We start from the raw sequence: 15,661 nt of genomic DNA, 5'->3' as shown, positions 1-15,661 counted from the left end.
TAGTCCTCCGACTAAAATGAAATTAGACAAATGTCATTTTAATTTAGATTTTTTGTTTCTCTAATATTTTATAAAATCAGAGTTTTCTCTAAAATTCGACTTTTTTGTGCCATGGATCCCTTCAGTAGTCTTGTGAAGTCAATGAGCCTATTCTCAGAATGCTTTTAAAGACAAAAAGTAAAATACAATCAGAACAGAAAGTTATTTATGTGTAAATATAATAGTTTAAAATTTAAAAATAATTTAAGCTATCAAGATAGTGTTAAGGTAGTGTTACTAAAATAACCTTTATAATTAAAATATTTTAAGCAACAAATATCTGCCTATTTCCCTCCTACTTCTCTTGCCCCAACCCCTGTTGAGAAAGAAAAACAAAAACCCTGTCATAAATATATATAGTCAGTCAAAATATTCCCACACTGGCAACGTCCAAAAAAAAAAATTCTCAATCTGTGCTCTGAATCCATTGCCTCCCTATTAAGAGGTACAGAGCATGAACTGAAATATAATTAGCAAAAAAAATTCTTAAACAAGTTCACAGACCTCAAGTTAAGAACTCATGCTAAAATGATTAAAATGTCCCACCTGAAATGACCATGATATTAGTGATTCAGTGAGGAATTCAATCCAGTGTTCTAGCTATCAGGAACTATAGTTACTCCTATGGAAGATATTATTATTACCTGTATGAATTTAAGTTTTTAGTATACCTAAATTCAAATCCAGACTCAGACACTTGCCAGCTGGTAAAGCTGGTAAAGCCAGTCAGTGTAATGTCTACCTTCCTCAATTTCCCTATCTGTAAAATGGAGAGAATAATAGGACCTACCTGCCAGGTCATGAGAAGCAAATGAGCTAATACTTGTAAAGCTCATAGCACAGTGCCTGGCACATTGTAGGTGCTTACTTGCCATAGTACTTTAAGAATTTCTAGTCCAGAAGACGTAGTCAAATTTTCTGCTGTTCAAGGCTTGTAAACTGAAAACAGAAGAACTTCAGAGTTAGAGTAGGTGCATAGTAATAGCAGAAAGACAAGAATTTTTTTATACTGGTCATAATTATTGACCTTTATAGACCAGAATTATGCAAGGTACTTTATACTTATTATATCATTAAGTCCATGAGAACAGGATGGTCATGAACCATCCTGGGAGGTAGACATACAGATTTTTTTAAAATTACCTAAAGGACTGTAGCAATCTCAGGTTGAAATACCATCACATTAGAAAATCAGAGACCACAGTGATGTGTGTTGTACACATTGATCTGCCTCTGTTGTTGGCTTTGTGTTGGCTGGGTGCACCTGGCATATGTTTGACTCCCCATTGTTAGGGAAGAAACTTTATAAATTCTATTATCTAACCCCCTTATCTTATGGTTAGGGGAGATGAGGCAAAAGCCCAGAGAAAATTCCCCACTAATTCCACTTAATTATCTAGGCTACTACATGCCTTCAGCTATCTGGTGGGAGAAAATTAAGTGATACCCCTGAGAAGGGTATCACATAGTGAGATGTTCTTAAGGGTGAAAATGGCCATTTCCAAGAAAATTTACCTTACTTCCTTTTTTTCTTCTTCACGTGTTCAAAATAACAAATTGAAAGTGATTTTTAGGATAAGGAACCAGTGAAGCAATAAATTAAGCACTAGATTTTATTTCCTCTAGTCTGTTCTCCATTACTGACTCCCTGACTTTTATGTTGAAGTCACTTAACCTGCTTATATCTCAGTTTGCTTAACTGGAAAATGGGAATAGCTTGTCTTCCAAGCAATTAGTTCTGTAACTTCAGGCAATATAGAACTTCCAGTCATTTCATTTGGGCTGCATGAAAGCTCATTGTAAGATTCTTCATTAAATGTAAAGACTCCTGCAACTGCGAACAAAAAAAAAGGAACATGCAATCTACTATTTAGTAGGCTAATTTGGTCCCACTGACCAAGCCATGAAAAGGAAAGCAAAGCGTCCATTTTAGTTCAGGGCAACATATTAAAAGTTGACATGCTTCTTTTCAGGATTTAGAAAAGGTGAAGAAGTAACATCAACCACCCAATGGCATGTCCCTTCATCAGTCTCATTTAAGAAGGAGTCCCTTGGTCAAAGGCCCATCTTCATCCAGCCAATTTCCAGCTGCCGGGTGTGCAGCGGGGAAACAGTCAGATTTCATGCGAGGGTCTCTGGCATGCCCAAACCAGAAATCCAGTGGTTTCATAACCAGCAGCTAATTCTTCCAGCCAAAGACATAGTTTTCCATTTTGACGAGTCTACAGGCATGGCTTTAATGCTCATAGTTGATGCTTACTTAGAGCATGTGGGGCAGTACTCTTGTAAGGCGAGAAATAGTGCTGGCGAAACAACTTGCACAGCTACGCTTACAGTGACTGAAGAAGGTAAAGCGGATTTCTTTTGTTTTCTCTCCAAGGCATTTACTTTGCTGCATAGCATCCATTCTTACTGTCCACTAAGCATGTTTCATGTTATTTGTTATGTCCTGTGTTGTGGCGAATTCACTAATAAAGTAACAGCTGTAACTGGCAGGCACCCTTGCTTACTCTTTGCAATGTGTAACATATGCATTTAAACCCCTTGCCAGATTGTCTGTTCTGAGCGTTTGCAAAAGGGCAATTATTCTGCTCAGCTCCGACTTGATACATTTTTCATTACACTTTTCTGAGAGACTAAAGAAGACAAATGAGCCTCCAAGTGGGACATGCAGTAGTTAATCTTTATACCCTACATTCAAACCAGCTGTGATTGTTTTCCCCAGTAAAATTAGGAAGGAGAGGTCAAATGGTGTCTCCAATAATGTCATAAAAACATTCTCTGTCACTATGGATAACCTCAGTGTCAGCAAAAAGAAGAAATCTGTTCCTTTTTGGCACCCACATGAACACTCCCATCATCCATTCATCATCGTGAATGAATTTTCTTTTTGTGTGTGGCTCTGACTTCCATGATCATATTGCATCTGGCATGCTGTTTCCATGTAACAATGACATTGTTCATTCTCATCTCCCATGCCATATCACTTATGTTAATAACTTGGCTCAATAACCTAGAGGAAATCTTAATATTCTTTTTTTTTTTTCTGTCACTTGATTATACAGTGCAAGCCCTAGATAGGCAAAGTTCTGGGAAAGATGTAAGAGAGTCTGCCATCTCCCAGGCAGTAGCAGAATCTCACATTGATTCCCCTTTCACAAAAGAGGAAACCAAAATATCAAAAAAAGAAATTAAATCACTTCAAGAATCATCATATGAATATGAGGTACAGGTTTTTGAAAGCATTTCAGAAAGTTCCATCTCAAAATCTACATCAGTGCAAGATCTAGAATTGTACCAAGCCACATCCATTTCCCAGATTGCAGAAGGTGACCAGATATCTGGGGATATTTTTGAAGAAGCAAGAGATGTTGCCCATCAAATCCTCCTGAAACTCAAGGACGTGACTGTGAAGTGTGGAGACACTGCTCAGTTCATTTGTGTAGTAGAAAATGGAACCACTGCAGGTACAACCTGGACCCACGGAGGGGTAAAAATTGAAGGATCAGAGAGAGTGAAGCAGTCACAAAATGGAAATGTTCAGCTTCTCACTATTCAAAATGTTCAGCTGATAGACCAAGGATTGTATAGCTGTACTGTACAAAATGAACATGGAGAGAAGACAACCTCTGCAGTACTAACCATAGAAGGTGGTTATTTGATTTTAGCTTTCACTTTACTTCATTTCAGTCTCACCGCTTGTTCAGTTTTGCTGCCACCCATATTTAAATCTACATATATATAGATATTTTAGAATGCCTTATAATTAGTACTCTATTCATAAATGACTTGTACTCATTCAGTCATTGACGATTATGAAAAATTACCTTTAAAATCAAAGCTTGGGAAGTTCAAGTTGGCATATGCCATAATGGTCATCAAATTATTCCTTCCCAGATACTGTAGGAAGGGTGTTGCAAGAAAGGAACAGGAGCACTCAGTAGTTTGACCTTACTTGTCAAACTTCAACTCACCTAACACTGCAGTACACTAAATTTGGGGGAAAAAAATGTAGAAAAATTAGTGAACATAGTTGAGACCTGTAGAGCAGCATCAGAGTGATTAAGGTTCTGAGAAATTATAAGTGACTGGTATCTAGGCAAGTCACACTGCCCAATTAACCATACGAAAAAGTGCTTCTTTACTTCCTGATATTGCAGGACAAGACTACACATACATTCTACAATCTTTGTTTCTAGAAGGATGCTGAGAAATCTTGTGTTGGGAATTAAAACCACCTCATGTGCCTGGAATCTCCTCTTCCGTGGTGAATTTAAAGGAGAGAAATCATTCTCTAGATGTCTGAAATCTGTGTCTGCAGTCAAAGACACTTTGGTGAGCCATTTCCAAAGAGAAATGACTAAATGACTCTGGGAAGAAGAAACTAAGCTTCTAGACAAATTCTGGACCACTGTGGCCTTGGGTTTCTCTTTTGTCCTCTATACTCTCTCTCTTTCTCTATTGAGGATCTACATCTGAAATAGTGAACAAATGTAATTGGACCACAATTCTCTTGTCATGGGACATCTTCCTCCTTGGCTTCACCTTTAGCTCAGTCTTCCCTTCCATGAAGAGTGGAGAGAATCAGGTTAATTAATGTTCATATTCCTTTTCATTATCTAGCAAATACTAGATATCTACTGCACAAAAGTTCATCTTTGTTAACTTGATCCTATGGGTCAGATACCTAGGATCTAGCTGTGTATTTTAACCAAGACATTCCATGCAAAGAATTGACCTCTTATTTCCTTTGATCTTGGTAGCTGCTGGGTTAATTCATCAGTCACAGTTGTATGGATTTACTATTCATATGAAGTTGATGGCCACATGCCAGTCATATGACTACCATGATCACTGTTTTTTGAATTGTTTAACTTTCAGTGAATGGTAATGCATAACATCAAAGCATTTAATGACACCTAACCCAACTTATTTAATAGGGCTGTAAATACCATGGCTAGGTTTTAAATTCAGAACTCTGTTATACACAGTCTTCATGCTTTATTGGAGATTCCAAGCAACAAAATGGTATTCTGCTACTCGTTTAATTTCCTAGCCACTTATTTGTGACTAGTACCTCACTGTGCAAGCTTCCCATAGTAGATCAGTCCTGAGAACTTTGCTCTGAGAGTTTCATGAAGAAGAACCTTTCAGCTTCTGTTCATCACACTATCCAACTGTTCTTGAGGGAACATCTTCAGAAAATCCAGAATTCCTGGTCTCAGCAACAAAATCAACATTTAGGACCTCTGTGAGATCACATTTTTCTCATTCTAGGAAATAACATGTTGGTCTTCAACTGGCCCCAATATAACATAGAAACTCTTTTTCAATAAATACTTCATAATCTCCTTGCTCAGAACAAGGGATTTAATAGTCATCTAAGTTCAAATAAGAATACATCAAGTATATTTGTATAAGTCATTATATGAATAGAGTCCTTATATGTTTGATAATCACATAAGTCATATTCTTGGCTCTAGGACTAATGCACTTGGCATTTTCTTTTTCATACTGATGACTTTATACTTTTCTAAATACAGTATGTATGTTTTATTCCTACAAACATAGCAAATCTAATCCTTTTCCCAACTTTATTCCTACCTAGCTAAGAAATCGCAAGACAGAGCAGTTACAAAAATTACCCTTGGTTCAAATACTAAAAGCCTTAAAACACTCAAAGAATCTCATATTAAAACAACCAGAGAAGTAAAAATGGAATCTTCAAAGGAAGCATCAAGTTTGTCACTAAACCCATCCTAAATACCACAAGCAACTGACAAAGGAGTAGAAACTGCTGTCCAGACGTTGTGGCCTGGGAAGACATGATTGAAAACTGGTACAACTGTATCAGCCAGCCCTTCTTGAGAAACTGCCCCCCCCCCCCGATCCCATTAATAAAGGAAGGAGGAGACTCATCACCCTTGTGTGTTATAATGGGTGCACCTGCTCCTTAAGAAATGTGACCCTGTAACCTGTTTATAGTTAAGGAGCTTGAATGTTGTTCCTTTTAATAATGTTGGCCATTGCAGTTTAAAGTCATTGAAAGTTGGTTCAAAACAGAAAAGGTGGTATGTACAAGTGCAGAATATCTAATTCACCTAAACGTGACAGGTTGGAAAATGCATGTTCCTTCCAAATGTGATTTCCTCTTGCATTCAAGTGCTCAGTCCTTGAGAAATAATAAACAAAACGTTTTCCTTTAGCTTGTGCATTGCTGTTCTGTATGTGTTCTTCTTGGTGTTTAAGGCATGTCAAAGCATGAGTAATTATGCATTTAAATGTGAAAATGGAAAACGCTATGGAGAACTTGAAATAAAGAAAATCTGTTTGAAAATAATTTTCTCATGACATTTTAAGATCACTGAATTGTTTTGGCATGTTCTCTAAATATATTTGGGAAATTTCAACCCTACAGAATACTGATCAATGTCAAATACCAACAAACAATCACTACAACTTCTCTCTCTCTCTCTCTCTCTCTCTCTCTCTCTCTCTCTCTCTCTCTCTCTCTCTCTCTGTAGCTCCAGAATCAGTTCTTCAAGAAAGGATGGAACAACAGATTGAGATGGAAGTGAAAGGTAAAGTTATCAGTGAATGTAAATTTTAAGTAAAAATTGAAAGGATTGGTAGAATCCTTTATTTTTTCACTATTTTTATTTGTTTTCCTATAGTATTTGATGAAAAAGTACATGTGTATGTGTCTATAGATAGATAGATATATTTCTCTTGGAGAATATATGAATTTGCTGCATGCATATTGTTAGTATGACAAAAGTTACTTGCATTTCCCCCTCGTTTAAGTTTATAATGATTTAGAGCTTTAATTCAACCACTTTCAACTTCTCATGCTTTGAAGTTGTTTTCAAAAGCTTTTATTTAAATAATTGTCATATGAATGCATGAAATCTTAAAATAGAATGTCTTATAAAAAGCATATTGAATTGATTAGTCATTGAGATAGATGCCTAACAGTCATTCTCAGAATGCATCATGATGAATGAACTAGGACTGAAATGACATTTTATTTAGGTTGTGTGGAAATTGTCCCTTTCTATTTATATTTTACACTTCATGCACATACATCACTTTAACATGTTATGTCTCTTATACTGGCTTGCAGATAGCTTATGTGATCCTTATTGCCTGCTTTTCATCTCATAACATTGTGAATTTAGTGGCTATATTAGTTCGAATAAACGCCTTATTCATTTTATTTTAGCTAATTATTTATGGTTGCAATTCTTGTATATCATTCAAAATGATCTAATTCTCAAAAAAAAGAAAAAGGAAATTAAGCCTCTAACCCACAATCCAAAGGTTCAGAAAGGGCGTTTATTCTGCTCTCTGCAAGTCAGGTAAGACTTTCTTCTTAGCCATCCAAGCACAAAACAGTTTTCTGCCAGCAAAACATACATGCACAGGAACATGATACTTTGAAATTCATTTTTGCTCATTCAAGAAGAAAGTTCAACAATCTGAAGAAAAGAACAGACAACGAACGATTTTCGTGTCAGAATCTTTAAAACAGAGCATGGTGTTGCGTTTATTCGAACAAATATGGTGAGTGAATTTTTTTTTTTATGGATTTGTGAGACCTCTGTAGCATGCATTTTATTTCTTATATTGCCATTTCATTTATTCTCATTTTTTTAAAAAAAAAAGTTGTGGGAAATAAAAAAGGACTTTGTAATGTGATTTTTATCTTTTTTTACAGAATTGTTCTTCGAGGAAGAAACTGGACATTTGGAAGGGAATATGAGAGAAGCCTTTTCAGATTCTGAAGACTGTTTAGGTGGCAGCTTGGTGGCTGCTAAAAGATATGCAAAGAGAACAAGCTCAACAAGCTCCTGGCCTGAAAATTTTAAGCCTTCATTTACCCAAAAGCTTACATTTAAGTATGCATTAGAAGGAGAACCAGTCGTTTTCCAATGTAAATTAATAGCCTGTCCAACACCCAAGATAATTTGGTTTCACAACAATAGGCCTATATCAACAAGTCTCCGTAGGGTGATAAAAACTGAGAATTATTTACACAATCATAGTTCTAGCCTAGAGGTTAAAAGTGTACAAGACAGAGATTCTGGAAGCTATAGATTATTTGCAATTAACGGTGAAGGATCAGCTGAGTCAACAGCATCATTACTTGTTGTGCAAAGGGAACAAGGGGGAAAATATTTGGAATTTTTTAAAAAGGCTGAGAAAACATGTGAAAGTGTAGAGGCTCTAGCTGAGGGAACAATAGAAGATAGGGTGAAGGTACATCTTCGATTCATTGGCTCTCCTTTTAACAAAAAACAAGATGTTGAACACAAGGGCATAAGGAGGACCATACGTTTCAAGAAAACCATCCCTACTAAGAGAAAATATTCCATGTATAATGAAGACTATTTTGAAAGTAAATCTGAGGTACAGGAATGGCTTAATGTAGGTGAGAGTTTTCTGGATGAGGAGACCAAAATAAAATTGCAACGTTTACGGGAAGCTAAAAGAATTTTAATGGAAAAAAAGAAATTACCTTCTTTAGATACATCTTCTGAAATAGGTACAAGAATTCTGAGAGATGAAGCAAGTGATAAAGACAATGTGTCCTCTAGAGAAATGAGAAGTATCCCTATATCTTACCTAGATAGAAACAAAGATTATATATATGATTCTACTGAGGAAACTGGTGATTTTCAGAGTCATGTGGATAAAAATTTAATGTCTGGAGAGCCTCCTAAAAGTCCTCAAACCACTTTTGAAGGAACAATTGATGAAGAAATGTTCCAGTCCAATATTATGATGACACAAGATGCATTTCCAAGAGAAAGTTTACAAGAAGATTCAAAAATTTCACTCAGAACTGATTCAGTTACAGACAATTTTCAAAGTAAGAAAACATTTACTGAAGATACTCAAGCAGTAGAAGAGTTTGAAGAGTTTCTGAGAGAAAATGTAGCCCAGAAGTCCTCAGGATGCATCAGCATTGGACATATGGATGAAGAAATATATACAATAGACCCAAATAATTCTATCACATCTGAGATTATTGCCTCCCAGGCCAGTGAATCTTTTGCTACTTCTGAAAACATTGAGAGAATTACAGAATTAGACAGACAGATAATAAGACCAGAAGATGTGCCCCAAGCAAAGCACCCCATTTCTATGAAAACTGATGAATCACAGATTGAGGTAGAGGACAAAGCAAATCGGTATGAAAGTCCTTTTCAGAAACATTTACAACGTTGCCCTCCTTCATTCATTCGTGAACTTGAATCTCAAGAAGTAAATGAAGGAGATTGTTGCATGTTTGCTTGTTACTTTCAAGGATATCCACAACCCATAGTGACTTGGTATAACAATGATATGCCAATCCCACGTAAACAAGACTACGTTATCCGAACTACTGAAGGTCATTCAACTCTAACTTTCTCTTCTGTTCTCCCTCAAAATGAGGGCTCTGTGACATGTGTGCTATTTAACCAGTATGGAACAGTAAAAACTTCAGGTGTGATTAAAGTGAAGGCCAAGCAGAGGTTTGGTGTCAAACCACCTAACACTTGTCAGGTCCCATCCTTCCACAAGTATACTGAAGAGGAAGAGGAACTTCCATTAGCATTCGACCCAATGAAAGAAGGCAGCCAAACTTCCTGGCAAGAAGACAGATCAAATGTGTCCATTTCAGAAGCCACCCCATCCATTGCTACCCCTGCAAACTTAGAATTACTTTCATTTCCTGTAGAAATTCAGATAACTGAAGCTACCCTTAATCCTGAACAAGAAGAATTCAGAGAAGTTTTCCAACCAGTCAAATTTGTACCTAAAGTAGCATCTTGTGATCAAGTTACTCAGTCTCCCAAGCACAGATTTACATTTTCATTCAGTGAGCCACCAAAACTACTAGCGGAAATGCCCAAGCTTATCAAATGTAGAGAAGGAGATTCAGTAACACTTGAATGTTTAATATCTGGAGATCCTCAACCCACTGTAACCTGGTATCAAAATGGCACAGCCTTGAACCAGAGCCAGAGATTTGGATGTGTGGAAGAAGGTGGTAGGTACAGGTTATATATCAATGAAGTAAGTTTTCAAGATTCTGGAAGATACACTTGCATTGCTGAAAACATCTTAGGAATAGTACAAAGTACTTCAAATCTCATAGTAGAGCCTGTTAATCTTAGTTCTTATAACCAGCCAGAAAATATAGGTGGTATTGAGATGAAAGATTTCACAAATATACAAGAACAAATGCAGGGAGAAATTGCAAAAGCACATTTTTATGACTATTCAGTTGATTCTCTTACAAGCAAATCTAATGTGAAAGAATATTCAATAAAGGAATATTTTCAGAGTCTTGAGACTGTTCAGCAGCTACGAGAGAAAGATAAGGAGCATTGTGTATATTCCAAAGAAAAACCAGCTAGATTTATGCAAGTTGTGACAAAATCCATAAAAATCCATGAGCCACCTGGAGTTGAAAATACAAATTTACAATGTCAGAATAAAAGGAAGGACAGATCTGTAAGTGAACAGAGAGAGTCAGAGAAAGAGGAAGCCAGAGTTTATCCTTTTGAGATGGAGAAACAACTTGATAAACAAGAGGGAATAGAAAAAGAAAACATTTATGAACATAGAACAGCTGAATATTTGTCAAATATTCCGTTTGAAAAGGCAGTTCAAAGTTATGTGGAGAAAGATTCATCCATTATGATATCTGAAGAGCCTTGCAATGGAAAAAGAGGTTACAGAGGCAAAAAAGTGAAGGAAAAAGGACAAGGGCACCCTTTGGAAAAAGTAGTCCATGAAGAGTGCGATTTTAGAAGTGCCACAAGTGAAGAGTCTGATATGTTTTATGAAGGATCCACAAGGACTCTATCTGAATCATTAGAATCAGAGTCATATGGGCCCCTGGTGGGTGAAACAACGGATGTGAGAACTTCTGTTAAAGCTGAAGCTGATTCACATAACTTTGCAATGAATTTGAAACTTCTCTCTTCTCAAGTGGGGCAGAATTTTGCAGAGAAAGAGAAGGAACAAGGAAAAGAGAGCTGTTTAGAAGATCGGGCACCAGCTTCTGAAAATGCTGAGCCTGGTAGATATATTAGATCAGATCTGAAACAGTCTCACCCTCATGTAGAAGATATGGAAGATGGCAGTCAAGAATTAGATACGGTAGAGCCAGAAGTAGCTGAAGATCAAAATCCTGCCTCTGAAATAAATGAATCTGATTTAGGGAACATTGTGTTTGATTTGAAACAAATTTATTCCCATTTGGGAAATACAGCAAAGGAATTGGAAGAAAAAGTTTGTGAGCAACAGAAAGAGGTATACAAGGATGAAATTTTTAATTCTGAAGCATTAAAAGTAGATGTCTGTGATATATCAGAAAATGTGCAAACTATTACAACATTGACTGAACGAGAAATTCCATCTAGCCAGGAGTTTTCCAATGGACATGTGATTGAGTTGGAAAAAAGCCATATTGATGAAGATACATTATACCTGGAGAAAGAGGGCCCTTATCTTCAGGAGCATGATATCAGTGTTTTAGAAACAGATTTTTCACTCAAGTCTAGGGCCGAAGAAACTCATCATGAAACACTTCCCTGGTTCCAAACCTTAGGACCTGAAATACCAGAAACTGGAGTTGAAAGCTTCATAGCAGACTTGAAAAAGGCTGCAAGTGAGGGAAGGCATTTAATTACCTCTGAAATTGAAGAAAAAGAAGAACATATCTTGGTGCCTGAACCAACTTCATTTGAAGAATTAGATACGAGAATGCAGAATTATGAAGGTGTCACTCCTAAAGAACACCACGATCAAAATGAAACAGATAGAAAACTCTCTGTAAGTCAGTATTTCCCATTTCTAATAACTGAGGAACACTTAGATCAAAATGGACAGGCAGCAATAAAAACAGATGGTTTGGAAGAAGAAAAGTGTTATTCAGAAAATCAAATTGAAAAAGAAATGCCTTTAGCCACTAATGAATCAGAGACCTCCCTAGCAAAATATTTACTCTCTGCTGGAAAGCAAAAGCCTCCTGATACCAAAGACTATAAGGCAGAACTTTTCCAAAATGAGTCAATTACTTCAATGGAAGTCGAAGATGTGACCTTCAGCACCGTCTATGAATTTTACAACCAGCAGCAAGAATCACTGGCTCGTCCATTCTCTCCTGAATCAGATATGTCAATTGAGTTCGGAAGCACAAGCAGTGAGGAAATCTCTGAATTAGACCAGTTCTATACACCTCCATCATCAGTTGAACATTTTGAATTTCCTGTTTCACATGAGTTACATTTTGCTTCTCTGGATACAACTGAAAAATATTCCACACCAGTAGGAGAAGAGATAGCTGAAAGATATTCTACACCATCAGAAGGTGAAGTAGCTGAAAGATACACCACACCTTCAGGAGAAGAAAGTGCTGAGAGATATTCTACCCCTTCAGGAGGAGAAAGTGCTGAGAGATATTCTACCCCTTCAGGAGGAGAAAGTGCTGAGAGATATTCTACCCCTTCAGGAGGAGAAAGTGCTGAGAGATTTTCTACTCCTTCAGGAGGAGAAAGTGCTGAGAGATATTCTACCCCTTCAGGAGAACCAAAGCTTAATTTAAGTATGAGGAAATTCCCATCAAAAATAGCTAGGGAGGACAGCACACCAAATGAACTCTACCACACCCCTACTGGAGAAAGGAGTCCAGCATCTGATCTATGGCGCTCAGAATCATTTGGTACACCTAATGAAGCAGTTGAACCAAAAGAAAATGAAATGCCACCATCATTTATCTCACCTCTGACCAAAAGACGGATCTTTGGAAATACGACATTAGGTTTCATTGTTGAAGTTGAGGGACTCCCAGTTCCTGGTGTGAAATGGTATCGAAATAAATCATTACTAGAACCAGATGAAAGAGTCAAAATAGAAAGAATAGGCAATGTGTGTTCGCTGGAAATCTGCAACGTTCAAAAATCAGATGAGGGAGAATACATGTGTCATGCTGTGAATATCATAGGGGAAGCCAAAAGCTTTGCAAAAGTTGACATTTTGCCTCCAGACAGAAGAGCAGTGGCCCTCCCTCCTCCAGTAACACATCAGCATGTTATGGAGTTTGATTTGGAAAAAAATTCATCATCAAGAACACCTTCTCCTCAGGAAATTGTCTTAGAAGTTGAATTAGGGGAGAATGATGTTAAAGAATTTGAGAAGCAGGTGAAAATAGTCACAGTTCCAGAATTTACTTCTGATCATAAAAGCATGATTGTAAGTCTTGATGTTCTCCCCTTAAACTTAGTAGAACCAAATATGGCCTTTATGGGAAATGAAAGCAGAGATTTAAAGATTGATTTAGAAGTATTTGAAATGCCTCCACGTTTCACAAAGCCTATTTGTGATAATAAAATACCAGAGAACTCAGAAGCTGTATTCGAATGTTCAGTAATAGGCGTTCCAACTCCAGTGATTAGATGGTATAAAGAATACACGTATATTGAACCTGATAATGTTAAATATGTGGTTAGTGATGATAAGGGAAATCATTCTCTTAAAATTCTAGGGGTTTGTCTTTTAGACAGTGCCACATATAGATGCAGAGCTGTGAATAATGTCGGTGAAGCTATTTGCAGGGGCTCTCTCACCATAGGAAATTCTGAAATTGTTGCAACAACATCAAGAAAAAGCCAAGTAACTGTAAGTAGCTTTAAGGAGAAAGCAGTCCTGAAAAGCAAATATTCAGACAGATTTTTCGAGTTTCATGTGGTAGAAGGACCTCCCAGATTTATGAAAGCTATTTCTGACTGTAGCTCACCTGTAGGTACGGCAGCTTACTTCCAATGCCTGGTTCGTGGTTCTCCCAAGCCGGCAGTTAACTGGTACAAAGATGGAAAACTGGTTCAAGGAGAAAGGTTCAGTTCTGAGGAAAGTGACACAGGTTTCCATAACCTCTTTATTACGAATTTAATCCCAGCTGATGAAGGCGAGTATAGGTGTGTAGCCACAAACCAATTAGGAATGGCAGAGACCTGTGCCACTTTAACCTTAACTAAATTTTGTTGAGCAGTCTGGAAGCGCTAGCCACAAAGCCACTGTCTTTTAGCATTTTTGTAATTACTGTAACAGTCTTAGATGCTCTCATATTTTCAACATTTGTAGTTCTAGATGTTTCAAGTGTATTCATTTGTAAAGTCCATTTGAAAGCAGTACTTGTAATGCCTCATCGATGTAAGCTCTGCATGTAGAAACCTTAAATTTTATTACATGTAAATATTCTGCTTTTTAAGATGTTGAGCCGTCTTTTATATATGTTAGTCTGTGAAAAAATTTATTAAATATCTCTTTGGTAATCTAGTTGTTCATACTTCTAATTTACCTGTACTTTGGAAATCAAGTGCAGTGAAATGTGGACCCCCATCTAAATGTTGCATTCCTCCTTCATGATAATGTGTCATTGGAATACATTCTCTTTTAGTGAGTAAAAGATCTGCTAATAAACTGTGTGGTCAAAGGAAAAGAGGTGAAATTGAGAACTATATCAAATGAGCAAGCAGAAACTCAGTAAAGAATTAGCATCACCTCTCTCTACTTTCTACATGTGTTATAACCCATATTTGGAATTGCTCTTTTGAATTGAGGTCAACAGCAAGAAGGCAAAACCAACTCTGGCTAATTGGTAGCTAATTCTGTCTCTCCACTCTTTAAAGTCATCAAGTTTTTTTGAAAATCTGATTGTCCCACAAATGTCTTCCAAAGGATTTGGTGTTTTGTTCATCACAATTCAAAAGAATTCCTTCAAGTGGTCTTCTGTATTTGAACAGGATTCTACCAGTCATTTGCAGATAGCATTTCTATCCATAAATATGCACCGCTCCAAAGATATGGGTCATAACATATATTCCAGTCTATTTACTAACAGTACAAGACAATAAAATGTCTTAACTTTTTGACTGAATTTCACTTTTAAAATAACAAGAAATTGTTAATGGAATATGCTAAACCTTTATTATAGGATATACTTCTTTAAAATGATTTTAACTGATCATTTTTAAATGACCATCTTTGAATTAAGTATAACTTAAAGAAGTCATTTGTACTTTGTCTAAACATAGTCTTACAAACTGTAATTATTGAGAAGCTCTGTTTTCTCATTTATACAAGAGAGGGTTGGACTAGATAATCTCTAAGGTACCTGCCAACTCTAAATTTCTATGCTATGCGATGCTAGCATAAGACAAAAATGAACTGAGTTTTAGTTTTGTAGCATTGAGGAAATGATATGGATACAGTAATGAAAATATGAATCTTAATTAAACCTACCCATAAACTGTTGCTTTATTGTTGTCTGGTTATGTAACAGTAAGGCTCTTCCATAATTATATTACCTAAATTATTTAAACAGTATCTGAACAGCATTCAATAAATATATTTTAGCATGATAATTTAAATTTTTACCTCAAATAACATGTATATTAAGGATCTCCTTTTTCTGTATGGATCCTATATTTCCTTTGTTTAATGTTTTTTACAATGAACTCTTTTCTATCATTAAAAAACCAAACTTTTTAAATTAAAAGCTATAAGTAATAGAGGTCATAACGAATAGAATAAACCAAACTAAGAGGGTCAATACTTGACACTGACA

General features: G+C 36.5%; 2 protein-coding genes across 51 annotated transcripts in view; both read left to right on the top strand.

Moving 5' to 3' along the window:
* TTN (titin) overlaps positions 1-15,661 on the top strand; it is a 325,993-nt gene that overhangs the window by 67,818 nt on the left and 242,514 nt on the right. For 47 of the 50 annotated variants that reach the window (XM_072612482.1, XM_072612462.1, XM_072612461.1 and 44 more), the window contains 2 exons: positions 2,013-2,387; positions 6,564-6,620. In XM_072612482.1, the coding sequence (XP_072468583.1) occupies positions 2,013-2,387; positions 6,564-6,620 (432 nt within the window). The remainder of the gene's footprint in view (positions 1-2,012; positions 2,388-6,563; positions 6,621-15,661) is intronic. The other 3 variants (XM_072612505.1, XM_072612506.1, XM_072612473.1) reach the window with 1 other exon arrangement.
* LOC140505932 (uncharacterized) lies at positions 2,394-6,553 on the top strand. Its single transcript, XM_072612509.1, has one exon. The coding sequence runs from the start codon at positions 2,951-2,953 to the stop codon at positions 3,782-3,784; it is 834 nt and encodes a 277-aa protein (XP_072468610.1). The 5' UTR covers positions 2,394-2,950; the 3' UTR covers positions 3,785-6,553.

This window comes from Notamacropus eugenii, chromosome 5 (assembly GCF_028372415.1).
Source record: "Notamacropus eugenii isolate mMacEug1 chromosome 5, mMacEug1.pri_v2, whole genome shotgun sequence".
In the NCBI taxonomy this organism is placed as follows: Eukaryota; Metazoa; Chordata; class Mammalia; order Diprotodontia; family Macropodidae; genus Notamacropus; species Notamacropus eugenii.
The sequence above is the reverse complement of the archived record's forward strand: the minus strand, read 5'-3'. Positions and strand labels throughout refer to the sequence as shown.